Source organism: Rana temporaria, chromosome 3 (genome assembly GCF_905171775.1).
Source record: "Rana temporaria chromosome 3, aRanTem1.1, whole genome shotgun sequence".
Taxonomy (NCBI): Eukaryota; Metazoa; Chordata; class Amphibia; order Anura; family Ranidae; genus Rana; species Rana temporaria.
The window spans coordinates 304,644,560-304,672,027 of record NC_053491.1 but is presented as its reverse complement, the minus strand read 5'-3'; the positions used below and the strand labels follow the sequence as shown (position 1 = coordinate 304,672,027).

The window sequence follows — 27,468 nt, the reverse complement described above, 5'->3', positions numbered from 1 at the left end:
TTCCTGAGAAGAGGATAAACAGGGCCTCTGATGTCCTGACATTTTTAGTCGCTTCCAGATAGGCTGTGAGACATCTCCTGACATCTAGTCGGTGTAGTTGTTCTTCCTTATTGTTTGCAGGTTTATTACAGAAGGAAGGTAGTATAATGTTCTGACTTTTGTGAAAGGTGGAAGCAACTTTGTGAATAAATGTTTGGTCAGTCTTTAGAATGACTCTATCCTCCAATATTTGCATATAGGGCTCTCTAATTGGCAGGGCGTGGAGTTCGCTGACTCTGCGAGCGGAAGTCATGGCAACAAGGACGACGGTTTTTAGGGTAATTAGTCTTAAGGATGCCTCTGATAATGGCTCAAAGGGGTCCCCAATGACTGCTTTTAAAATTGACAGGTCCCATGACGGAACTTTACAGCATGGAACCTGGGCGTTGTTTAGAGATTGCTTTACAAAACCTATTTATAGGAAGATCCTGTTGTAAGGAACGCTGTAAATAGACTGATAGGGCTGCAACTGTACAGATACTTTAGTCATGCTTAAAGATAAACTTTTGTCAATGCCCTCTTGCAGAAACTCAAAATATTGTTGGAGAATTGTATTCTCTTTTACCGTTAACCAGAGGTTACATTTCCTTCAGACTTTTAGGTATATGGCTCTGGTATTTGGTTTGCGACTTTGTAACAGATTTTTTATCACTCTGTCAGATAGACCCTTGGACTTCAGGATGTCTACTTCAGATACCAGGCAGCTCGTTTTAGCATAGCTGGATTGGGATGTCGTACTGGACCCTGGGATAGCAGGTCCTGAATCAAAGGCAACAGCCAAGGTGGTCAATCCACTAATGATAGCAGAAGTGAAAACCATGCCCTCTTTAGCCAAAAGGGGGCTATTAGGATAAGAGAAGTCTTCTCTGTCCTGAACTTGGAGAGGACTCATTAACAGATGTAGAGGTGGGAAGGCGTAACTTAGCTTGAAAGTCCATATATTCTGGAGGCCATCGACTGCTATTGGTTGATCCCTTGGGTTCCACGAGAAAAACTCTGGTAGTTTGGTGTTTTCTCTGTTGGCAAATAAATCGATCTCTGGAAGGCCCCACTTGGAAACTATTTCCGCAAATACTGTTGGATCTAGTGACCATTCTTCTTGTGAGATTGTCTGCTCAAAAAAAGAAAAAAAATGGCTAGATTGTTCTGTATCCCTTTGAGATGGATTGCTGAAAGTGATTTGAGCTTTTCCTCTGCCCATGCAAATATTTCCTGTGCTATGCTCATCAGGGTGGGACTCCTGGTTCCTCCCTGTTTGTTTAGGTATGCTACTGAGCTGACTTTGGAATACTGAGAGTCCTCTGGCTACGGCCTTTAGTTCTCTGTAGTTGGACAAGTGTTTTTTCTCTAGATGAGTCAAAGTGCCCTGTGCCCACTGTCCATCTAGATGGGCCCCCCCATCCCTAGTTGCTGGCATTCGTAGTTAATTCTGTGTGTAATCGGGGAGTTCCACAGCAGTCATTTTTGTAGATTTCTTTGGTTTCTCCACCACCAGAGGGCCTGCTTTGTTTTTTCTGGGAGGTACACCTTGTCCTCCAAGTCCTTTTCCATTAGGTTTTGTAGAAGAAGGGACTGGAGTGGTCTTTGGTGAAACCTGGCCCATTTGACTGTCGTCAATGCTGCCCACTTCCTCGCCGGGCTCCGGAGAGAAGAGGGAATGGGGAACTCCATGCACAATCGGAGGGAACCTGTGGCCGCACGGAGAGTTTTACAGGTGAGGAGGTGTCTTCCTTAGAGCCCTTGTTTGATTGATACTCTCCAGGACCCATCTCCCCTTTAAAAGACGGTTCTTTCTGGCAACATGTCTCCTCCGACTGAGGAAACACAAAAAACTGACCGGGTAACTGAGGGACCGCCTTTTAAAGAGCTGGAGGCAATGCGTTTCCTGTCCAAGGAGGAGCTCCATCTCTCAAGGGCTATCCTGGAAGACGACTTGGGGAAAAAAAGTTATACTTTAATGAAGGCAAGCATGAGGCGGGTCACTGAAAAACACCAGTCTTATAATATACACTTCTAAGAAATATTTTGACAGCGATGTAAGAAATAAAACAGTTGGTTTACATTTTTTCAGAAACGTCAAGTCCAGGTTTAACAAAGAAAAATTAGGAACAGCAAGCAGACAAATCAAAATTAGATTATTATATTAAAGAAGAGCTCAGGCAAACCGCTAAATACACAGTTGAATGCACATTATTTTCATACCACACAGACAGACAGGAGACAACATAATTTCTGATTTAAGCAATTTATCTTCCTGGTTCAGTAAATCTGTCCCAGGGAGAAGCAACGTTGACAAACTGGAGCAATATAAACTGTTGTCACTGATATGTATTCTCAATAAGAAAACAAAGATCTAAACTCCGTGGCTGTTTAGCATAAAAGAAACCTGTAATGAGACACACAAATTGGAGACCTTTGCTGAATTTCTGGAAATGTAAGTTGACTGGCTACAAAGATGACCCTCGACTGCAATCATTTTTTAGTCAAGCAGATCAGGACACAGTCAGAAAGCCCCGTCAGTTTACATTATCCCCCAACTCAGTGACCCAAAAGAAGTAAAAAAAGAGTCATGACAACCTGGTAACGAACATTTCAAGAGGTCAACATAAGCAACCTCTATTAAAAAAATAAAAAAAAAATAAAAATACACCCGAAGAAGTTGTCATATTTACAGATTCCCCAATGTTGACATTAAAAAAACACATACTTTACAGTACAATGTTGGCTTTCCCACCCTACTCTGAGAATACATACATCCTTTGTTGTCACATCAGATGACTTCAAAATCCTAGATGACAGTAGTGGGGGGGGGTTTCAACAGTAGGTCATGACGCTTTTCATGAGTTCCAAATATCCCACGTTCTCAGGCTCTGTGAAACACTTGGAGGGGTCTCACGAGGGATCCCTTCAAAATAAAATATACCTTTCTATTAGCCCTCTTCTATTGCCCCACAATAGATAGTGAGTGATTCTTAGGGAGGACAGAAACTAAGTAGCTGCATATCACAACAACATTTCACCATCCAATAAACCATCTTGGTTAGATAAGGAGGGGGCAGGGATGGCAAAAGAGTCAAGTAAAATGTAAGGATGCGCCAAAATTTCAGCTGACAAAACATAGCGGGCAAAAAAGGCGTTTTCGGCATATTGCCGAAAGAAAAAAACATGCCGATAATGGAGCTGAAAATGCGGCGGGGCCTTGCCCCTGGTGCCACCCATTACAGGGTTGTCATTCTGGAGCGCTGTTGTTCTGAAGCTCTGATGCGCTTTGCAGGAGGAAACTGTGTGCAGAGCGGCTTTCCCTCCGAGTTGCTCCTGCACAGTAAGATAAGTGCGGCCAGGACACAGGATACAGGTTTATCAGAGGCACAGGCGGTGGAGCTTGCTTCCCTCCTCCCATCACTCAGCACTGTGCGTGGCGATCGGGTGATAGAAGTCCCTGCATGTGGGAGGATTCTGACATCAGACCCAATTCCTGCTCCTGTCTTCTGTCACTGTGCAGTGCCGATGTAATCCTCTCCTGGATTTTCGCCGCAGCACACTATGCTTGCCACAGGTCAATCTCCCCCTAAATGTCCCTCATTCTCACCTTCAAAAGTTGGGAGGTATGCACTGGTAGGCTGCTGGGCTCTGGTGAGGCACAGGCAGGCTGCATGACGGGCAATGGTAGGCTGCTGGGCACAGGCAGGCAGCATGATGGGCAGACTGGAGGACACAGACAGACTGGTAGGGCACTGGTAGGCTGCTGGGCACCGGTGAGGCACAGGCAGGCTGCAAATGATGGGCACTGGTAGGCTGCTGGGCACTGGTGAGGCTGCATTGATCTCCTGTACCATGTCTGCAGTCTCTGACCATCTCCTGTACCATGTCCCCAGTCTCTGACCATCTCCTGTACCATGTCCCCAGTCTCTGACCAACTCCTGTACCATGTCCCCAGTCTCTGACCATCTCCTGCATCATATCTGCTAGAGGTGCACCGCATGGAAATTTTGCTAAAACTTTTAGCAATGTGTTATATAAAAATGTATACATTTTATTTAAAATATACAAAAAAAAAAAAAATGTTTAAAGCAGTCATTTTTGGTATCGGTCATTTTCGTCCTAGTGTATTTTTCATTTTCAGTATCGGTTTTGGCACCAAAAAACCCATTCGGTGCACCCCTAGTAAAATGGTCACATCAATCTGGTAACGAACATTTTAAAGACCAGCGCTCATGGGACATACACAATGATGCATGTAGGTTCTTTAGCAATAGTGAAGGAATGTGTCAGTTTATTAATCACAGTATCATGACTCCAATCCAATATGGACAAAAAAACGGGAAATAAATATGATATTTGCAATAGTCACAACTGCAGTAATAACAATATACAATATTGGTATCCACAATCCATGAAGCAAAGAGGGGTTAAAAGTTCATAGCATGGCTCAATGATCCTGTGAGTGGATTACAGTGTAAAGCACAGTACCTTAAGCATGCAGGCCGACATGTGGAGGGCCATCCAACACAAGGGATGCAAAACCAGGACTGTGGCACACCTGGGACGGGGAAACTCACAACCTCCGTCCCTCCAGATGGATGACTTCACTCCACTGCGACGCTGACTGGAGTCTGAAGATTCGAGCAGAGCTGTGGGAACGAGTGTGCTGTTAGACACGCCCCTCCACTGTGAATGTTGATACGCTGCTGCTCTCTAGTGGAGCTGTGAAGAAATGTCCATTCAGTGAAATGAATCCTTACTACACTGACCAGCTCATAAACAGGACAATTCGGCTGCTGTAAAATCTTGACCAAAAATGGATCGTGGTAAAAGATAAAAATATCTGGGGAGGGGGGTAGCCTTGACAACGCGTTTTGCGCTCTGTGCGCTTTTTCAAAGTCCTTATCTTTTACCTGCTCCTTAAATCTTGACAAGTGGGTTATGTTCCTGTTCACAGGGGAGGACTAGGCAGAAACATGTTAGATAATTAAATACATGTTACTTTAACAGAGTTGAACAGCCCCGCCCAGGGGGTGGTCCCTCCGGACATAACCCTCCTCCCTGCAGTATGCAGCCTCAGTTTCTTTCTGCCTAGCAAAGGAGAAGGACGTATGGCTCCCTTTGGGCCCAGGGCCCTGAGGAAATTTTTATTTTATATTCTTTTCTTCTGAAGAATCTAATATCAACTGTCGGCTGAGAGACAGGCTGGATATTATAGATCCTTGTAGTCTCCTCAGTCCAGCCAGCAAGCGTGAGCACACCTTTGCAAAGAGGCTGGGTCTGCCACGACATACCCCATGGCTCCTGGGGTGGGCTGGAGCTTTGGCTCCAGGGTCCACATATGACTGGGCTGTGGTGTTTCACTTACAGTGGACCAGGCCGACAGCTACTCCTATGTGGTGTAGGTCTGTCAGGAATACGTCAGTGGGTCCTAGCATGGACGGGCAAGTACAGTCTTTCCCGCTACGGCGGGTCGGTAGGGCTGGGCATTCCTGGGGTTCGGGGGTTCTTCCCTGCTCTGTCATTTTTTCCCTCTGCTGTTCATTGCTGCCGGGGTGGACCTGTGGGGTGTCTGGGCCTGTGTTTTCCCTGTGGGGGTGTATTTGCCTCAGAAAGGCCACATTAGACCTTCTCATCCTCGTTGCAGCGTTTTGCCACCATTTTTGCGGTGCCAGCACCATGTTTTTGTAGCCTGCTGCTACCATTGTAAATCTCCATTGGCAGCCATGTTGTTGTGGTCGCGCTATGGCGCAGTTTTTGGCCTCTAGTGCTGGGTTTTTACAGCGCGCAGCACGGATCTCCTCATGTTTTTTGATTTACCTCACATTTCTCCCCACACACTCACGCTGTGTTCTGAGGGTAGGCAGCGGCGTTGAATGGTCTCCTCTGGTGATTGGTAAGTCCCCTGGGTAACCCCCGGTCAGCGCAGCAAGGTTGGTGGGATTTGTTCATGTCTGAAATGCATCTCTGAGAGCTGTTTTTAATGGAGTCAGTGTTTGGTCTTCCTCCCCAAGGCATGCCAAAGGTAGCAGCTAGGGTTCCTGCAGTTAATGGACACTTTGTTAGAGCGGAGTGTTAGGGGGGGGGGGTTGAAATGTGCCCCCACCATCCCCATGGAACTGCTCTGCCTCAGACCGGGACCTGGCTGTCACGTCCCTGGTTCTGTGTAGGGTGACCACGTGTCCCGGTCTGCCTGGGATTGTCCCGTAATGTACATATTTGTCCCTCGTCCCGGACACCTGACAATACAGTGTCCCACAATGAAACTGACAGTCTGGGAACAGGGGAGGACCGAGCCGCCATAGTGCTGGCTCTAGCTCCACCTCCTCCTGATCACTGGTTGCTATAGCCGCTTGGCGTCTGGCAACCAGTGACGTCACTGCCCACGTTGAAAGCAGAGGAGGATTTCACTTCCTCCTCCTCCGCTAGTGCTGCTGGGGAGTCACTGCTGGTTGTCTCACCTCCGCTCCAGTGACTGGCTTGCTGCTTCTGTGGGGTGTTTCTGTTCCCACAGCTGCGAGGCATCTCTCCCTCTCACTTCCTCCCCCCTCCTGCCAATCTCACACCGACACAGGACTGAAGTACACAATATTAATGCTTGGCACTTGCAGATGGAGACACAGAGATGGGGGTAAGTTGGCAAAAAAAGAATACTTGCAGTGATTTTGGGGGATTAGAGCATGTTGTATGTGCTAGGTGGCACTTTAGGAGGGGAGAGAAATAGTTCATTGATAAGGAATGGGAAAGGCTGCAGAAGTCCTTGTAGTTCCTCAGCGCCTGGCAGTTTGGTACCCCTTTGAGGAGAGTTTAAAAATATATATATTAGGGGTGTTGAATATAATCGTTGCTTCGATACATCGCTATTCGGGGGCCCCCGATTCGTCATCGATGCATGTGACCACAATAATCGATGTCGGGTGACGTCATCCCGACTTGCCCCGCCCCTCCCGGGAGAGCGCTCCGAGCGCGTCTAATAAAATACCCATTTTGCAATACATGCCGCTATAATACACTATATGGCCACTGCTGCATGTACTTTTTAAAATATACAGCGTTTCATACTTATATTGCTGTCTGTATTCCTCTCATGTTAGCTGCGGCCCGCCTCTCACCTCCTACGTCTCAGCCCCGCCCGCCTCTCTTCTCAGCTATAGTACAGTCGGTGGGCGGGGCTGAGAACTCCCACTGACGTCGGGAAAGAGGAGAACGAGTGGTGAGAGGCGTGCTGGACAGGACAGAGTCACATGTGCGGAAATATAGAGAGCAGCATACACACACAGAAACGAAGGTATGAGAAGCTGACTGTATATATTTTAAAAAGCACATGCAGCCGTGGCCAGAACGGCATGTATTGCAAAAAGGGGATTCTTAGTTAGAGTTGTATTCTTTCTCCTCCTCCATGTGCTCTGTGTTGACATTTCTCTGGTGTCCTAAGTTCGCACATTCCATTGTGTTAACTCCTAGTGTGATGGAATGTGCGAACTTGGGAAGCCAGGGAAATTTCAACACAGACAGTACAGGGAACTTGCTGTGAATTATAATCCCTCCAGACCTCCCAGCAGCCACATTTGTATATTACTGTACCCTGTAGTGCACTAATCACTTTTTATAGTGGAGTTCCACCGCTTTTTAGTTTAGTAAAAGTCAGCAGCTGCCAAAAGTGTAGCTGGTGACTTTTATTAAACCGACACTTACTTGTCCCACGGTCCAGCGATGCGGCCTCACAGAGCCCCATACCTTTCCCCGCTCCTCTCAATGCCATCATATCTACTGTGGGCACCCGGCCATGATAGCTTATGGCTTCATGGCCAGGCGCGCACTGTGATCTGCCATTGGCCAGCCAAACTTCTGGGACCTGTGTCCCAGAAGATCGCTGGCATGGAGGGGCCACCTAGGGCGACAGAAGGAGTCACCTAGGCAGCCAGGACAGGAAGTCCCACTAAAAAGAGGACCCCCCCCCCCAAAAAAATGATATGCCAAATATGGCATGTCAGGGGGTGAGGAGTGCTTAAAGGAGAAGTTCCACTTTTGGGTGGAACTCCACTTTAAGGGAGCAAGGTTATTTTTATTTAAAAGCATAGTTCAGTAAAAAAAAAAAACATTAAAAGTCAGCAGCTAAAAAAAAAAAGTGTATCTTCTGACTTTTAATAAAAAGACACTCACCTGTCCCACAATTCAGCGATGTGGCCACCCGAACACTCCATTCTGTCCACGGCGCTGGCAATACTTCTGTGGGCATCCGGCTGTGACAGCTTGCAGCTTCACAGCCAGGTGTACATGTCTCACTGCGCTGTCCTGCATAGCTGGGCAATCTTCTGGAACCTGTGATGTGTCTCAGAAGATTGCGGGGAGGAAGGGCCACCTAGGCGGCCCATGCGGAAGTGAGAGCTCGTCGGTAATCTTGATGCATCGCCGAATCGAATCATTGACCAGATAATCGTAATCGAATTGAATCGTGAGACCGGTGAAGATGCGCACCCCTAATTTATATTATATATATACACACACACACACACACACACACACACACACACACACACACACACACACATATATATATATATACACACATACACACACACACACGCTTCTCCTCAGGTAGTGGCCTCCGATACCCGGTTAAAAAGGGGTGACCACTCTCCCTATAATAGGGACCCCTGTCTTCAAGGACCTTTCTGATAGGAGGTCCAAGGCGCTGACCAGCTCCATGTTTAACATGCTGGGGTCTGCATGGCGGTCTGTTGTGACCGCAACTTTGGTGTCTCAGACACTCACTGAATGGGCAAGGTTTTGCACCAGACTGTGGAGGACCACTAGCCCCCTCCCTGATTTGTTAGACTGGCCGACCAGTTGGTCCAGGGTCTTGTATATGTCTGTGATGCTACACGGGAAGCAGCATCCTTGATATCCAGAGCCTCTGTTTCGGCGGTGGTTTTGCGCCACCTGATTTGGCGGAAATACTGGTCTGCTGACCAAGCATCCAAAAAGCCCCTCGGGGGGTAGGAGGTTTTGGTACCTCATTGGATGACATTATCACGAACGTCACTGGGGGTAAGAGCACTCTCCTCCCTCAGTCCGCTAGGGGGAAGGAAACCGTGCCGTGTGCTGGGTCCTTCATTCCCCGCTCAGAAGCGGTATTTTTTGTCAGTCGGGGCCCGCGGGTAAACCTTCCCATGCCGACAAAAGCTCAGCTGGGGGATGGGTTTGTCCCTGGGTGCGTAGGCCGAACACGCCGTGACCCAAACCCGCCAATGTAGGTAGCCTTCCCCTGCCTGGCCCATTTACGGCTTTGCAGGTTCACAGCTCAGTGAACCTTCCTGCTCTCCGACCAGTGGGTCTGCGAGGTGGTCTCTTCGGAGTACTAGATAGGGTTAATCCTATCCACTGAACAGATTCTTTCCCTCGAGTCTCCCTCTCCTTCGGGCTCGTCGGTCTGCCCTGCTGAGGCAGTGTGAGACTTGCTAAGCTGCGGGGTAATTTTACCTGTCCTGCAGGACAAGAGGTTTCAGGGATTCTATTCAAATCCGTCTTCCGGACCGAGAACAGACGGGGTCCGTCCAATTTTGGGCCTCACAGCCCTAAATGCCTTTGTGAGAGTTAAGGTAGTTCCGCATGGAATCCATTCGTTCAGTGCTAGCTGCGCTCCATCCGGGGGACTTTCTGGTGTCCTTGGCCATCAAGGACGCATACTGGCATGTTCCAATTTGCGCAATTTATTAGAGATTTCTGCGCTTCGTGATAGGGGAGGACCACTATTAGTTTTGTGGCCCATCCTTGTGATCTAGCGCCAGCACCAAGAGTTTTTACCAAGGTTGAGGCTGGGGTCTGAGGGGGTCCAGTCGGCACAGGGTCGCTGGACTCTTGCTGAATCCTGTCTACCGATCGATGTCCTAGAATTCCGTGCAATCTGGCTATGCCTCTCCTCATAGTCGAGGAGGTTGCAAGGTCGCCCGATCTGGATTCAGCCGGACAGCGTCACGGCCGTGGCTTAGGTCTACCATCAGGTAAACTGGCAGGCAGACTACCTGAGTCGCCAGATGCTGGACCAGGGCGACTGGTCTTTGCACTCGGGGATGTTTCAACTCCCTTGCAGGAGGTGAGGCTTACAGGGCATGGATCTCCTGGCCGCTCGTCTCAACGGCATGGTGTCGAAGTTCATGGCCAGGGCTGGTATTCCTGTTAAGACGCGTTGGTGACCCTGTGGGGTCAGTATCGGCTACTTTTATGCCTTTCCTCCATTGTAGTTGCTTCTTCGACTACTCCACAGAGTGGAGGCCGAGGGGATCCCGATGATCCTAATCACTCTAGATTGGCCTTGGCGTCCTTGGTACGCTGATCCCGGGCGCCTGGTGCCGGATGTACCCTGGCGGTTGCCAAGGCGGGAGGTCCTTCTGTCTCAAGGTCCCATACTTTATTCTGTTGTACAGTCGCTAGCTTGCATGGCTTTTGGTAACCAGGTTTTCAGAGGAAAAGTTGCAACTCATCTGTTGAGGAGCTCTGCTTGTTTGGGGTGAAGTTACATTGGTTTTACTGATACTGTTCCCACCCCTCGTTTTTGACACTGCTTGGGGACGTCCCACTTGTCAAGATTTAAGAAACCGCGTCTGTCCGTCCGTCCGTCCATGGACGATAAGAGAAAATAGAATTTTTTTGTACTCACCGTAAAATCCTTTTCTCTGTCGTCCATGCACCCTCCCCTCCTTTTTAGGTTTGTACTGCTTGTTACGAACTGAGGCTGCATACTGCAGGGAGGAGGGTTATGTCCGGAGGGACTTCCCCCTGGGCGGGGCTGTTCAACTCTGTTAAAGTAACATAAAATTTAATTATCTAACATGTTTCTGCCTAGTCCTCTCCTGTGAACAGGAACCCACTTGCCAAGATTTAAGGAGCTGTGTCCGTCCATGGACGACAGAGAAAAGGATTTTACGGTGAGTACAAAAAATCCTATTATTTATTTCCCTTTTTTGCATCCATATTGGATTGGAGTCATTATATTGATACTGTGATTAATAAAACGGACACATTTCTTCACTATTGCTAAAGAGCCTACATGCATCATTGTGTATGTCCCATGAGCGTTGGTTTTTAGTGTTTGACTGTTGTATATTTGGTACTTCCGGGTACAAATTTTATCCTGCTGCTCTGGACTCACATCCTCTTTTGGATTTTTGCACCTCTTGATGGTCAGAGTTATTCATGTTCATCCACCAATTTTAGCGCTGGTGTTTGCTGTTTTTTTCAACATTTTAAAGAGGTAAACACAAACAACCTGTTTTTCTCCTAGCATATTTTTTAGGTAATTTTTTATTTGCACTGCAGTCATCACGCAATTGTGCAAATCCTCTGCACAACAAACAGTTATAGGAAACTTACCATCCTCGAATGGTGTCCCTTCAGGTCTAGAAAAAATGAAATGTACAGTGTAAGTTAAAATGTCTATAACGCCACCATTTATAAGGCTAAAAATCATATTGCATTCTGCTAGATTACAAGAGTACGACCACTTACCGTGCAGTTTTTTTCAAATAAAGACCATTTCATTTTACACACAAAAAACAAAAAGGATAGCAACACATATGCCATTTACTGGCAAATTTGCAATGTCTAACTAAAAATATTTTTTACTAGTTCATTAATAAGCAGAACGGTATGTATATTTTATTACAACTTTAACTGATTTATACACCCTTTTAATTTATGTATACAAGCTTTGCTTTACAAATACACATTTACTACACCTACAGTGTTAGGGTTTGTTACAGAGAACAGCAGAATCTTTGGGCTCTTATCTGAATGAAACCTCAGTCACAGCCATACAGAAAAAGGAAAGGAGAGGGAGAGGAGTCATGGTTTTTTACTTTTCATATAGCAGAATGACGGTGGCAAAGTGGTTGTGTTATCCTGATCACGTCATATGACGTCCGGTCAGGATAACACAGCCGGCGCTCGCCCCAGAGGTGCTGTGTGTAAGTCTGACACACCACAACTCTGACAGAGGCTTCTTACCACGTGATCAGCTGCGACCAATCACAGCTGATCATCGCGTGAACCAGGAAGTGGCGGTAAACGGCATTCCTCGGTTCACGCTGACAAGGAGAGCCGATTGACGGCTCTCCCTTTCAGAGGGGAAGGTCTGTGCTGATAAGTCGCACATTTATTATGAGCACAGTCCCCATCAGCTGCCAGTCAGTGCCCAACACCTACCAGCCTGACACCATAATAAATGTCAGTGCCCACAACAGTGGCAACAAAAGTGCCAGTGCCACTCAGTAATGCCTGTCAGTAGCTCCTCGTCAGTGCTGCCTATCCAGTGCTGCCTATCAGCGCCCATCAGTTTTCATTTTTTTTTTTTCTGTCTTTTTGTTTAGAGCGCAAAAATTTAAAACCGCAGAGGTGATCAAATACCACCAAAAGAAAGCTCCATTTGTGGAAAGATAACGATAAACATTTAGTTTGGGTAGTGTTGCATGACCTTCTAATTGTCATTCAAAGTGCGACAGCGATGAAAGCTAAAAATTGTTCTGGGCAAGAAGGGGGGAGTGCCCGGTATTAAAGTGGTTAAACTGTGGCTTATTGGGCAAACTGGGCAAGCTGTGCGCACAGATTTATCGCAGACATTATATTAATAAAAACACAAATTTTTGCAGAACATTGTGATATGTGATATGTGGTGCCAGTGTTAATAAGCCCTTAAGAGGGCTGTAAGGGGTGAAGATTTTTTACCTTCATGCATTCTATGCAAAACCTTCAGAGTGCTGCTCCCCTCTCGGCCCCCCTTACTTACCTGAGCCCAATCTCGATCCACCAATGTGCACAAAGGCAGCGGCTCTCCCAGGTCTCTCCCTCCTAATTGGCTGAGACACAGCAGTGACTGCCATTGGCAAGTGAGGAGGGAGGGAGACTGAGCCATACTCTGTCCCATAGACACAGAGGCATCTCAGGAGAAAGCACACGAGTGCCCCCAGAGCAAGCAGCTTGGGGCAGGAGGGAGGGGCCAGAAGCACCAGTGGGGGACCTGAAAGAGGAGAATCAGGGCTGCTCTGTGTAAAACCATTGCACAGAGCAGGCAAGTATGTGTTAATTCATTTATTTATTTTTAAATAATAAACATTTAGAACCACTTTAAAAGGTGTAGCAGCCAAGTTGTCAGTTAAAGGAGATCTATCAAACATACCCAAAAATTACTGCATTCCAGACCATAATATTATTTTCAGATGGTGCACCACTGACGCCAACAGGAGGATCTTCCTGTAATCTGTAATGGCAAACATTTAAATGGTTATGGAAATTCAATTTTACATTATTTTTATGAAGGTTTACATAACAAACTTTAATATATATATATATATATATATATATATATATATGTATATGTATATATATGCACACGCATACACACACATCACCTGCTGAAATCTAGAGAAAACAGGGGAACCTACATTTTTAAAGTAGGTAATGCTGTATACTTGGCTCATTGTCTGCGTTTGCAATTAGAAAGAGAGTCAACCAGTTGAGGAAAAGGGCATTGTAAGCAAAATGTGTAAATTGTTTAAAGCACCATCAATGCATCTATTGCACTGCATGTCGCTTCTCCCCCTCCCTCTCTTAAAAGGTCCCCCAAACTAAGTAGGGGGAAAAACACACACACACTATCTTTTTTTAAAGTTTTCAGCACAGGTGCATGATACCACATGGAGTCCTCTTCTCATGGCTATGCAGTCCTAAGGCAGAGAGCAGAACTGAGGTGCTGACATTAGCACCACTCTCAGAACCATAAGACACATTGGACTGCACTGATGATACCCCCAAGACTGAGAACATCATCTGCAGTGACTACAGTCCCGATGTCTGCTTTATTGTCATGAGGTTTGTTTGGAGGTCAACCAAAACCAGGGTCATACTTTCCTCATCAGCTGTCACTTACATTCTCAGGTGATGGGGTGGGTGCGATCACTAACATGAACTTCTCAGGGTTCAGGTGTCCCTCCTGGACCCGGACACGGTAATCAGTTTTCATTCTTTGCAACCAGGTGACTGGGTCGTTGTAAAGAAGCTTGAGGGATGAGACCACGCCAGCCACTGCAAGAAGCGGCTCAACCACACCAAAGAATTGAGTAGTATCTTTGTTTATTTATATTTTTTTGTTTAGTAAATTTTAGCAAGAGTAACGATGAAAAGCATCCCAAGTTATTATTTAAAGTGTATTCTCTGACTAAGAAAGCGAATGGGACCGATTGCGGGGTCTGTTCTGAATCTCCACCAAGTTTTAGTCCCCAGCGATGACAGTGGTACATGCCATTTATGATGTTATTATTGGTATGAGGATTTTTGACAAACTAGTGAAGACTCCAAACAGACACTTGTCAATGTAATTTAATGATACATTTCTAGAGGGTAAAATTGGTTATCGTTTTTTTATAGCTCTGCCTCTTGCCGGTTTGGGCATCAGGACAACTAGGTAGCCCACAAGTGTGTAACTTTAGTTTGGCGTTTATGCGGATCTACATCTTATAGGGCAATTCCCCCAATGCAAGAGGTCCATGCGTGCTGGTGAAGCTGTCCCAGAATCTTATGCCGCAGCCGATCGTTAGGATCTGATGGCGCAAGAGAAATGGCAGGGACAGCTAGAAGGGAATTATTCACCAACCCCGACCAGGTCTGGGCATGGTTTCCTATATATTCACAAGGGGGGGGGGGCTTGAGCTTATGATACGATTGAACAATTCTCATCCATTGAGGATGGGATGTTTCATGTAACTGTTGAAGCTACAAAGAAGTTCCCACAGTCCAAGGGGGGTTTTTGGGAATTTACAAGTAAAGATTGTTATACCTGGATCGGGGATACTGGTGACAAAGTTCCGGCCCATATGGATAAGGTTTAGATTCCTGCAAGGCAAAGCCATGGCTATAGCTAAGTGAAGGTTGGGAGTCCTTTTAAGGGTCTGGAAATCTGAGGGGGATTTAAATTTTATTTTACAGCGGATCGTGGTTAACGGAAGTAGGAATATATATATACTTGTAACATCTCTGATGTTTCCCTGTACAGAACGAGCGCAGCTGAGCCTTCTACAAGCAGCTGCGCTCCGTTCTGCAAGACATCTGCGTCACTTCCGGTGCGCGGACGTTTGCGCTCCAGCGTGGAACGCGGAAGTGCGACTCTGCCTCCTTCCTCGATTTCCCCGCGAATTCGGGGCTATTTAAACTCCTTAGAGATGGCGGTAGGGTGTTCGGTTATTTTGTCGGATCCCTGCCGCCAGTCAAGGAACACTACCTCCCAGCACCGAGCCCTGGAACCACTGCTGTACTCCTCTCCAGCCAATATCCATACCTCAGATCTCTACCTCTCTAATCCACATGCTGCATGCCTGTTTGTTACTACACCCAGCCTCAGCTTGACAGGAGAACCATTGCTTCCTGGATTCTTGGACCCTTTTACCTAGCAACTACATACATCCCCTGGTGAACAACTACTACCAGCTGAACCGCAAGTATCTTGAATTACAATAGTTCCCTGCATTATAACCAGATATCTGTTGTTCTCAAGCTGTTGGGATTATACTAATGAATGCAGATCCTTTTTGGGCTATATTCTAACCACAAACTGAGGGATTGTTTTCTATAGATAAAACTACTCCATAATATTGTGAATTAACAATATGACTGCCAGAGTTTAAATACTTGCTGCATTCAGACTTTTCTCAAATTACACTGTGTAGCAAAGTTAATACAATCTCCATACTTCAGCTGCTGCTGGGATAGCTCATATACTTTTATACTCACATGAGGTTGTGATGATTTAACCCCTAAACTTTCTGATACATAAGAGAGTGCATTGGTGGTTTACCCTGAGAAACCTCTTTCTGCTGAGTTCCAATCATACCTGTTATTAATAAATTCTCAGGAGTGTTACATAATAACCGAACCCAATAAAACCATACAAGATAGGAACCATGGATCCAGCAGACCTTGCTAACCACCTAGTTGGACTTTCACAAAGAGTGGATAACCTCACTACTACTATGAATGAATTACGTTTTGAAAATGAAGCATTACGCAACCAAAACCTTGCATTACCCCGAGAGAGACCTGAACCTAAGGTCTGCCCCCCAGAACCCTTTTCAGGGGACCGGAAAATTTTTCGCCAATTCATTAGTGCTTGCCGTCTCATGTTTGATTTACGCCCCCGCACCTACCATTCAGACAGGGTTCGTATCCTTACACTTATATCCTACCTAAGAGGAGAACCTAGAATCTGGGCTGATGCATATGTGGAAGAACATGGTGATTTATTGGGGGCTTTCAATACATTTTTGGATGAGATGTCACTTTTATATGAAGATCCAAACAAACAACTTACTGCAGAGAACTTTATCAGGAGCCTCAAACAGGGGAAAAGACCCGTAGAGGATTTTATTTCGGAATTCAAGTGTTGGAGTAGAGAAACACAATGGACAGATATTGCTCTTCGTAATCAATTCAGATTAGGACTATCCGAATCTATGAAGGATGAGATAGCTCGTGTAGAGCTTCCTCCGTCCCTTGAGGACCTCATGCATTTATCCCTTACCATTGACCGACGTCTCCGTGAAAGGAAGGCTGAACGCTTCAACACTTATCTTCCCCCACAATTCAGAAGATCTAAATCTCCCCCAAAAGAGGTTCCAATGGAACTTGGAGCTGTCAGGGCTCCTTTATCATTTGCTGAGAAACAACGCCGCAGAGCTCATAACCTCTGCCTCTACTGTTCCGCTCCAGACCACATGGTCTCCACTTGCCCACTCCTCAAGAAGAATTCCGAAGGTAACTTTTTAAACATAAGTAAGACTAATCCAACAGGAAATACTACTAATCGTTTTGTTTATGTCACTCTTACCTTACAGTGGGATCAAGAAAGACTTAGGATTGATGCAATGGTGGATACCGGCGCTTGCGGAAATTTCATTGATTTAGGAATTGTAAAGTCTAATAAAATTCCTTGCATGGTTAAACAAAATCCTCTTTCTGTCACTTTTATTGACGGTTCAAGTTCCATTTCGGGCCCTATTTCCTCTCAAACCTCACCCCTACTGGTCACTTGTGGCAATGACCATACAGAGACTCTTGTCTTTGATGTCATTCCATCTCCATTGTTTCCAATAGTCCTAGGATTACCTTGGTTAATACTCCATCAGCCAACTTTCCTTTGGACTAACCTCTCACTTAATCTAAATTCTACATATTGCCAGGAGAATTGCTACCCTATTCTTTCGGTTCTGTCCACAACAGTTGACTCAATAGATCTCCCTAACTATCTACAAGATTTCTCAGATGTTTTTAGTAAAACCAAGGCAGAGATTCTTCCGCCCCATCGTATTTACGACTGTCCTATAGATCTCATTCCTGATACACCTGTACCAACTGCACGTATTTATCCTCTATCCCAACCAGAACTTGTACACCTGAAGGATTACCTTGATGAAAACTTAAAAAGGGGTTTTATCAGACCATCCACATCTCCTGCAAGTGCAGCTATGTTTTTTGTTAAAAATAAAGATGGTTCACTACGTCCGATCATTGACTACCGTCGTCTCAATAGCATCACTATTAAGAATCGCTACCCTCTTCCTCTCATTCCAGAACTCATCGAACGTCTTCAAACTTCAAAAGTTTTCACAAAACTAGACCTTAGGGGTGCCTATAACCTAATCAGGATTCGTCCAGGTGATGAGTGGAAGACCGCTTTCAAGACTAGATACGGTCTCTTTGAATACACTGTAATGCCATTCGGTCTGTGTAACGCACCCGCCACTTTTCAGTGGTTCATAAATGACATTTTTCGAGATCTGCTTGACATCTGTGTTGTGATATACTTGGATGACATCCTGATTTACTCTGATACACTTGAGGAACACACTAAACATGTCCGTTGGGTTTTGGCCAGGCTCAGAACGCATTCTTTATATGCCAAACTAGAAAAATGCGTTTTCAGTCAGTCAAGTATTTCCTTCCTTGGATACCATATTACTCCTCAGGGCATCCAGATGGAACCCTCTAAAGTAGAATGTATCCTCTCCTGGCCAACTCCCAACTCTAGGAAGGCCCTTCAACGTTTTCTCGGTTTCTCAAACTACTATCGCAAATTCATCAAAGATTTTTCAGCAATTGTCAAACCATTGAGTGCCCTTACTAGCACGAAGATACCTTTTACGTGGTCAAAGGAAGCCCAGATTTCTTTTGACACTCTTAAACAATGCTACACTTCAGCTCCCATCTTACAATTACCCAACCCACAATACTACTTCACTGTGGAAGTAGACGCCTCTCATTATGCTCTTGGAGCTATACTTTCTCAACGTCCAAGTCTATCTGAACCTCTACACCCAGTAGCTTTTTTTTCAAGGACCTTGTCTTCAGCAGAGAAGAATTACCCCATTGGTGAAAAAGAACTTCTTGCAATTAAAGATGCACTACAAAATTGGAGGCACCTATTGGAGGGTAGTAAACACCCAATTACCATCCTTACAGACCACCGTAATTTACAGCATTTGAAAACATGTAAGACACTCTCTGCCCGTCAAGTTAGGTGGAGTTTATTCTTTGACAGGTTTAATTTTTTCATATCTTATAGGCCTGGTTCACAGAACATCAAGGCTGACTCTTTGTCCCGCATGCATGAAAACCAGAACACTGAGATTCCTCCTCTATCTATAATTCCTTCAGACCGTTTCATTGGAATCTCTTCGTCTTTTAGACAGTTAATCTCACAGTCACTCTCCAAAGATCTCTCTTGTCTACCAAAAAATCTTACCAGACTGCCAGATGGAGTGTATACTTTCAATAATAAGGTTTTCGTTCCTCCTAAATTACAAATTACACTTCTCAAACATCTTCATGATTCACCATTAGCCGGCCATCCCGGAATCAATAAAACCATCCATCTTGTTAAGAGAGACTACTGGTGGCCTAATATGACTAAAACAATCCACACTTATGTTAATTCATGTGAGATTTGTGCTCGTAACAAGCATTCTAGGAGACCCCCTTCTGGTCTACTCACTTCTATTCCAGTACCCAACAGACCGTGGGAAGTTGTGTCGATGGACTTCATTGTTGAACTCCCTAAGTCAAACGGTGCTAACACTATCATGGTTACAGTAGACCTTTTGACCAAAATGGCACACTTCACTCCTTTAAAGAAGTTACCAACTTCCCATGAAACTGCAAAAGCTTTCATTTCCAATGTTCTTAAATTACATGGACTACCCTCTCAAATCATATCTGATCGTGGAACTCAGTTTATTTCTAAATTTTGGAAGGCTTTATGTAATACTCTGAAAATTGACCACCGCATGTCCACTGCATACCACCCACAAACAAATGGACAAACTGAACGAATTAACCAAATCCTTGAACAATACTTACGATGTTACTGTACACATCTACAAGATGATTGGTTTCAATTACTACCCCTTGCTGAATTCTCTTATAACAATTCTGCCAGTTCTTCTTCTCGATTTACACCATTTTTTGTTAATTATGGTTTCCACCCCAACAGTCTCCCAACCAATCACCCCCCAAACAGTGTTCCAGCAGTTAATCAATATCTCACGACTTTAAAGAACACACTAGACATCTTACGGTCTAACTTAAAATTTGCCCAACAAAGACAAAAGCGATACTACGACTCTCACAGATCGACACCACCTGAATATAAGGTTGGCGACTTGGTTTGGCTTTCCACGCGAAATCTTCACCTTAAAGTACCTTCAAAAAAATTAGGCACTCAATTCGTTGGACCATTCCAAATATCCCATTTGATCAATCCGAACGCTGTAAAATTACTTCTACCCCCAGATTGGAAGATACATTCCTCATTTCACGTTTCCCTCATTAAACCTTTTATTTCTAACCCATTTCCTAACAGACAGCCAAACCCTCCTCCTCCTGTCGAGGTACATGGTGAGATTGAATACGAGGTTGAAAAGATCCTGGATTCGAGGAAACATGGTTCCACCCTTCAATACCTGATACATTGGAAAGGTTATGATCAACTTAATGACTCTTGGGAGAATTCTTCAAACATACATGCTCCTCGCCTGATTAGACAATTTCATCTTAGGTATCCTAATCGCCCCTCTCTTTCTAGGAGCACTGCTGGTGCCCCCTTGAGGAGGGGAGTATGTAACATCTCTGATGTTTCCCTGTACAGAACGAGCGCAGCTGAGCCTTCTACAAGCAGCTGCGCTCCGTTCTGCAAGACATCTGCGTCACTTCCGGTGCGCGGACGTTTGCGCTCCAGCGTGGAACGCGGAAGTGCGACTCTGCCTCCTTCCTCGATTTCCCCGCGAATTCGGGGCTATTTAAACTCCTTAGAGATGGCGGTAGGGTGTTCGGTTATTTTGTCGGATCCCTGCCGCCAGTCAAGGAACACTACCTCCCAGCACCGAGCCCTGGAACCACTGCTGTACTCCTCTCCAGCCAATATCCATACCTCAGATCTCTACCTCTCTAATCCACATGCTGCATGCCTGTTTGTTACTACACCCAGCCTCAGCTTGACAGGAGAACCATTGCTTCCTGGATTCTTGGACCCTTTTACCTAGCAACTACATACATCCCCTGGTGAACAACTACTACCAGCTGAACCGCAAGTATCTTGAATTACAATAGTTCCCTGCATTATAACCAGATATCTGTTGTTCTCAAGCTGTTGGGATTATACTAATGAATGCAGATCCTTTTTGGGCTATATTCTAACCACAAACTGAGGGATTGTTTTCTATAGATAAAACTACTCCATAATATTGTGAATTAACAATATGACTGCCAGAGTTTAAATACTTGCTGCATTCAGACTTTTCTCAAATTACACTGTGTAGCAAAGTTAATACAATCTCCATACTTCAGCTGCTGCTGGGATAGCTCATATACTTTTATACTCACATGAGGTTGTGATGATTTAACCCCTAAACTTTCTGATACATAAGAGAGTGCATTGGTGGTTTACCCTGAGAAACCTCTTTCTGCTGAGTTCCAATCATACCTGTTATTAATAAATTCTCAGGAGTGTTACAATACTAGGGATGTCCCGATACTGATACTAGTATCGGGACCGATACCAAGCATTTCCCCGAGTACTTGTACTTGGGGGAAATGCTCCAATGCCTCAGCCGATACCTGGGCAGGCAGGGGAGTTGCAAGTCTTCTCCCCCCGTGCTATCTTGTCTTTCCCCCCCGTGTTCCGTTCTGTGCTCTTCCCCCCCGTGTTCCGTGCTGTGCTCTCCCCCCCCCCGTGTTCCGTGCTGTGCTCTTCCCCCCCCCCCGTGTTCCGTGCTGTGCTCTTCCCCCCCGACCGTGTTCCGTGCTGTGCTCTCCCCCCCCCGTGTTGTGCTTCCCCCCCCCCCCCGTGTTCCATGCTGTGCTCTTCCCGCCCCCCCCCCGTGTTTCGTGCTGTGCTCTTTCCCCCCCCCCCACCGTGTTCCCCTCTCTTCCCCCTCAATCTGTCCGGATGGATAGCGGAGGTAGGAGCCGCTAAACCCGGCTCCTACCTTTTCAGAATGAACAGAGTCAGTGATCACTGACTCTGTCCATTCATATAACGGAGCATCGTAACCTGTGTTTACGATGCTTCAGTTTATGAATGGAGAGGAGCTTCCCTCCATTCATTTCAGCTGAGGCTGCAGAGAAAGGGACTGTCCCTTTCTCTGTCTTAAAGGGAAGATGTCAGAGTTCTGTTAAGACCCCTGATATCTCTCCAAAGACCCCCAACATTTTTTTTAAATAAAAAAATAAAAATAAAATGTAAAAAAAAAAAAAAAACAACACACACTGACAATCCACCCCCCTCCCTAAAAAACACAAAAAAAAACACAAAAAAAAAAAAAAAAAATACTGACATTTAACCACTTGCTTACTGGGCACATATACCCCCCTCCTGCCCAGGTGAAATTTCAGCTTCCGGCACTGCGTCGCTTTAACTGACAATTGCGGGGTCGTGCGACGTGGCTCCCAAACAAAATTGACGTCCTTTTTTTCCCACAAGTAGAGCTTTCTTTTGGTGGTATTTGATCACCTCTGCGGTTTTTATTTTTTGCGCTATAAACAAAAAAGAACGGCAATTTTGAAAAAAAAATACAATATGTTTTACTTGTTGCTATAATAAATATCCCAATTTAAAAAAAAATAAAACATTTCAGTCTAGGCCGATACATATTCTTCTACATATTTTTGGTATAAAAAAAAAAAAAAAAAAAATCGCAATAAGCGACTGGTTTGCGCAAAAGTTATAGCGCCTACAAAATAGTGGACAGAATTATTATTTTTTATTATTTTATTTTTTTTACTAGTAATGGCAGCGATCTGCGATTTTTATTGGGACTGCGGCATTATGGCGGACACATCGGACACTTTTTTGGCACCATTCACATTTATACTGCAATCAGTGCTATAAATATGCACTAATTACTGTATAAATGTGACTGGCATTGAAGGGGTTAACACTAGGGGGTGAGGAAGTGGTTAAATGTGTACCCTATATAGTGTTCTAACTGTGGGGGAAGGGGGGTCACTGGGGGAGGTGACCGATCTGTGTCCCCATGTACAAGAGACAGGTCTCCTCTCTCCCTGACAGGACGCTGTCATTGTGAGAGCCGGCAATGAGAAATGATCTCATATGTTTACATATGAGATCATCTCTCATTGGCCACACAGATCGCCTACCAAACGGCCACTCCGATTGGCCGTTCACGGCGATCTGTGATTGGCTGTGTCCAAGGGACACGGCCAACACAGAAGTTCCCCGCTGTGCGCTCGGGAGCGCGCGCAGGGAACGAGGAAAGGGCCGGCCGTATATAGTCGTACGGCCGTCGGGAAGTTAAAAAAAAAAAAGTATCGGTATCGGCGAGTACTTGAAAAAAAAGTATCGGTACTTGTACTCGGTCTCAAAAAAGTGGTAACGGGACAACCCTAATATATACTCATGTCGTTCTTATTTCGAATCTTTCTATGTCGTGATGAGTGCTCCTGTTGCCTGATTGGACGCGTGATCAGAGCCCGAGCACATGACCACATTTTCCTTGAGACGCCCCGAAGCCGGACCCACGTACAAGACACAAAGGACCCCAGCCCAATCTGCGATTACTACAGCTCACCATGTTGTGTTCGCCTTATAAGTCATGCTCCTGAAGAACAGAGTCTATATGTCAAGCCGTGTTTTCCTTTTTATGAACTCGTATGGACTGTAAGGACTGATTCATTTGCAGGTGTAAGAAGACTATCAAGATTCGAGGGACAAGTGTGAGCATATGACAAAAAGGGAGGAGCTGTATTGTCATAGTGTCACCCAGTGTTAGTACTTCCGCAACCCGCTCTAAAGAGCTAACTGGGGCAGTTTTGAGACTGGTTGAGATAAACTTCCTGATTTGGAGAAGGGTGTTTGCGGAGTGGGGATGTCTGCCGGGGAAAGGGCCCCTGTGTGATGCACAGAAATTCGCCTGTCGGATGCGTCCACTCTGCAAACGCATTATCGGTTTAGCGGATATGTGCTCTTGTCGCCTCTGTGTCTGATCAACATAAATATGGTGGCATGAGCATGTACCTGCAGATAAGCTCCCCTCATCAGGAACGGTTTCATTGGTTATTGTATTGTGGTGTTGTTGTATTATATTGTATTCATGTATTGTATGTATCTAAATATCCCTGTTAGAAGGGTAATCATGTATTATCACATCCCGTTAGAAGGATGCCCTTACATGGTGTTTCCTGTGTGAAGGGGACATCCTGTGATGACCATTCCCATGGGGGGGGTGATTAGCTGATGCAGCGAATCACTTCCGGTTTGTGATAGCTTTTGGGACAATAAAAACAGCCTGTGAGGGCGTCGGCAGACCAGTGATTGCTGTGATGCTGAACTGAGAAGCATGGTGGTGTTTGGTTATTAACCACTTGGGATCCGCGCGCCGTCTAGAGCGCGCGCTCCAGAGCGCGCAGCGGGGAAATTTTGTGTTGGCCGTGTCCCTTGGACACAGCCAATTAGAGATCGCCGCAAATGGCCAATCAGAGTGGCCGTTTGCGATGCGATCTGGGCGGCCAATGAGAGGAGATCTCAAATGTAAACATATGAGATCATCTCTCATTGCCGCCTCTCCCTCCTCACACAGAGACAGCGTGTGAGGAGAGAGAAGTGAGTGAATCGTTACAGTGTTACAGTTTTACAAAGTGCCTGCCATCCATCCCAGTCCCATCCACCAGTGCCATCCATCCCAGTGCCATCCACCAGTGCCATCCATCCCAGTGCCATCCATCCCAGTGCCATCCCAGTGCCGCCAATCAGTTCCCACCTGTGCTGCCAATCAGTGCCCGCCTGTGTGCCAATCAGTGCCCGCCTGTGCCGCCAATCAGTGCCTGCCTGTGCCGCCAATCAGTGCCCACCTGTGCCGCCAATCAGTGCCCACCTGTGCCGCCAATCAGTGCCCACCTGTGCTGCCAATCAGTGCCCACCTGTGCCGCCAATCAGTGCCCGCCTGTGCCGCCAATCAGTGCCCGCCTGTGCCGCCAATCAGTGCCCGCCTGTGCCGCCAATCAGTGCCCACCTGTGCCGCCAATCGGTGCCCGCCTGTGCCGCCAATCGGTACCCGCCTGAGCCGCCAATCGGTACCGCCTGAGCCGCCAATCAGTGCCTGCCTGTGCCGCCAATCAGTGCCCACCTGTGCCGCCAATCAGTGCCCGCCTGTGCCGCCAATCAGTGCCCACCTGTGCTGCCAATCAGTGCCCACCTGTGCTGCCAATCAGTGCCCATCAGTGAAGGTTTAGCACACACCAGCAAAATGTCCTATTCCCTTCAGGAGGCTTTCCAAATAATTTCTGCCCCCGACGAGAGCAACGTGGAGCTCTCTCTTTCAGAGTCCCTTTCCAACTCTGATTCGGAGTTTGACGTCGCTTATGAGCCAGCCATCAGTAGCGCAACACTGAGTGACTCAGAGGAGGAAGATAGCCGGCCGGCTAAACGAAGGCGCGAGGAGGCAGTGCCATCCACCAGCACCGCAGTGCCATCTGCCAGCACCGCAGTGCCATCTGCCAGCACCGCAGTGCCATCTGCCAGCACCGCAGTGCCTCGGCAACAAACTTCCAGGACCCATGCCAGCCTTCCCTATGCCCTTCAGAACCCCTTTGTGGCTTCCTGCTACTTCAGGAGAAGCCAACATTCCCCCTTTCACGGCCCAGCCAGGAATCCAAGTGAACACGGAGAATTTTACCCCAATCGATTATTTTAACCTCATGTTTACAGAGGACATGCTATCTGAAATTGTGGCCCAGTGAAACCTATTTGCACAGCAATTTATTGAAAACAATCCCACGTCCTACTATGCCCGTCCCTTCCAGTGGAGAGACCTTACGTTGGACGAGTTCAAATTTTTTTTAGGCCTCACATTTTGTATGGGACTCAACCCAAAAAACGCTTCACGTGCCTTTTGGTCCAAAAACCCGATCTACCACATGCCCATCTTCTCCTGCGTAATGCCCAGAGCCCGATACTTCACCATCATGAGATTCCTGCATTTTAACGACAATACCCAGTGCCATCCCCGAAATCACCCAGAACATGACAGGCTTTTCAAAATCCGGCCCTTACTCAATTATTTTTCCGAGAAATTCCCCCAATTGTACACCCCGGACCAACACATCTGTGTGGATGAGTCCCTTATCAAATTTAGTGGCAGACTCCAAATAAAACAATTCATCCCCAGCAAAAGAGCCCGCTATGGTGTGAAGGTCTACAAATTGTGTGACCGAGTCACAGGATACCTGTATGCCTACAGAGTATACGAAGGCAAGGACACCCAGATCAATCCCCCTAATTGCCCAGACTACTTGGGATCAAGTGGCAAAATTGTTTGGGAACTAATCAACCCCCTATTAGACAAAGGATACCATCTATACGTAGATAATTTCTACACCTCTCTTCCCCTGTTCCACAACCTGCACCGGAAGCAGACGCCAGCATGTGGCACCGTCAGAAACAACAGGAAAGGCTTTCCTCAAAGCCTGGTGAACAAAAAGTTGAAAAGAGGAGAATCAGCAAGTCTGCGTAACAATGCGGTTCTGGCGGTGAAGTGGAAGGACAGAAGGGATGTCTATATGCTATCTACTATCCACAATGACACCATTGTTGAAACCCGCAGAAGGCGTGGCACCACCATCCGAAAGCCCACTTGCATCCAGGACTATAATTTGTTTATGGGGGGGGTCGACTTCAATGACCAGATGCTTGAGCCCTATCTTGCCACAAGAAGAACGTACCATTGGTACAAAAAAGTTGCCATTTATTTTTTTCAATTGGCCATATACAATTCTTTTGTAATATACCGCAACTCCACCCAAAACCCCAAACGCTTCCTTCGCTACCAAGAGGACCTTATCACTGCCCTTATTTTCCCCAACGATGCACCCCAAACCATCCGATCTGATGTTTTAAGTCGTCTCGCCGAGCGTCATTTTCCCGATAAAGTCCCTCCCACAGAAACAGGCCGACGACGTCAAAAACGATGCAAGGTATGCGCCAGTGAAGGAGTCAGACGAGACACAGCTTACCATTGTGCTGATTGCCCTTCCAAACCAGGCCTCTGTATAACCGAATGTTTTCGTCGTTACCACACCAAACTAAATTATTAATCCTCCGTTCCTGCCTTCACACACCTTCACACCCCTTATGCCACCGCCTGCTCTGTAACTGATCCCGGCTTGTTTTTTGACCACGATTCTGCCTAATGATTTTGTAATACCTCTGCCCGATATGGAACTGACCCTGGCTTGTTTTTTGACCACGATTCTGCCTAACGATTTTGTAATGCCTCTGCCCGATTTGGAATTGACCCTGGACTGTTTTTTCGACCATTCTTCTGCCTAACGATTCTGTACTGCCTCTGCCTGATCTGGAACTGACCTCGGACTGTTTGACCATGTTTTTGCCTGCCTCGTGGACTGATCTTGTACCCTGCTACTGGACTAGTGGGAACACAGGGGTCTCACATATGTGAGGGGCGCCAGAAAAGTTTTTCTGGATGAAGAAAACTTTTTTGTTTTCTCATCCTAGATTAGGGTCTGGTTGCCCGGAGGCTTCAAAGAGATTTGGGTGGGAGAAGCCTCTACCCCTGTCCCCATTCTGTCCTGAACGAGGCCCTACTTCTGCCTGCTGCCTGTAGGACCTATGCCATCATGCCTCTGCCTGTTGCATGAACTGACCACCTGCACTAACCCTGACGGGACAGTATCCCTGCCTGGATGTTGCTGACCAAGTCCCTGCCTGCTGCCTGGACCAGTGCTATCCTGCTGTAGAACTGCGCTACTATTACCACAGGTAATCTTTTGTTTACGCTTTGCTCAGCATAATGTATTTTGAGGTGTAATTCTTGGTATGTGCATACTATGTGTCTCTGGAACACCTGACGGTGTTCCTTGCATGTTGGATCT

General features: G+C 46.3%; 1 protein-coding gene across 1 annotated transcript in view; it reads right to left on the bottom strand.

Moving 5' to 3' along the window:
• The window catches only part of LOC120932431 (ubiquitin-conjugating enzyme E2 B), a 210,042-nt gene that overhangs the window by 120,251 nt on the left and 62,323 nt on the right, over positions 1-27,468 (bottom strand). The window contains exons 2-3 of the mRNA XM_040344783.1: positions 13,196-13,276; positions 11,395-11,420 (exon numbers count right to left, since the gene is read on the bottom strand). Coding sequence (XP_040200717.1) covers positions 11,395-11,420; positions 13,196-13,276 — 107 coding nt within the window. The remainder of the gene's footprint in view (positions 1-11,394; positions 11,421-13,195; positions 13,277-27,468) is intronic.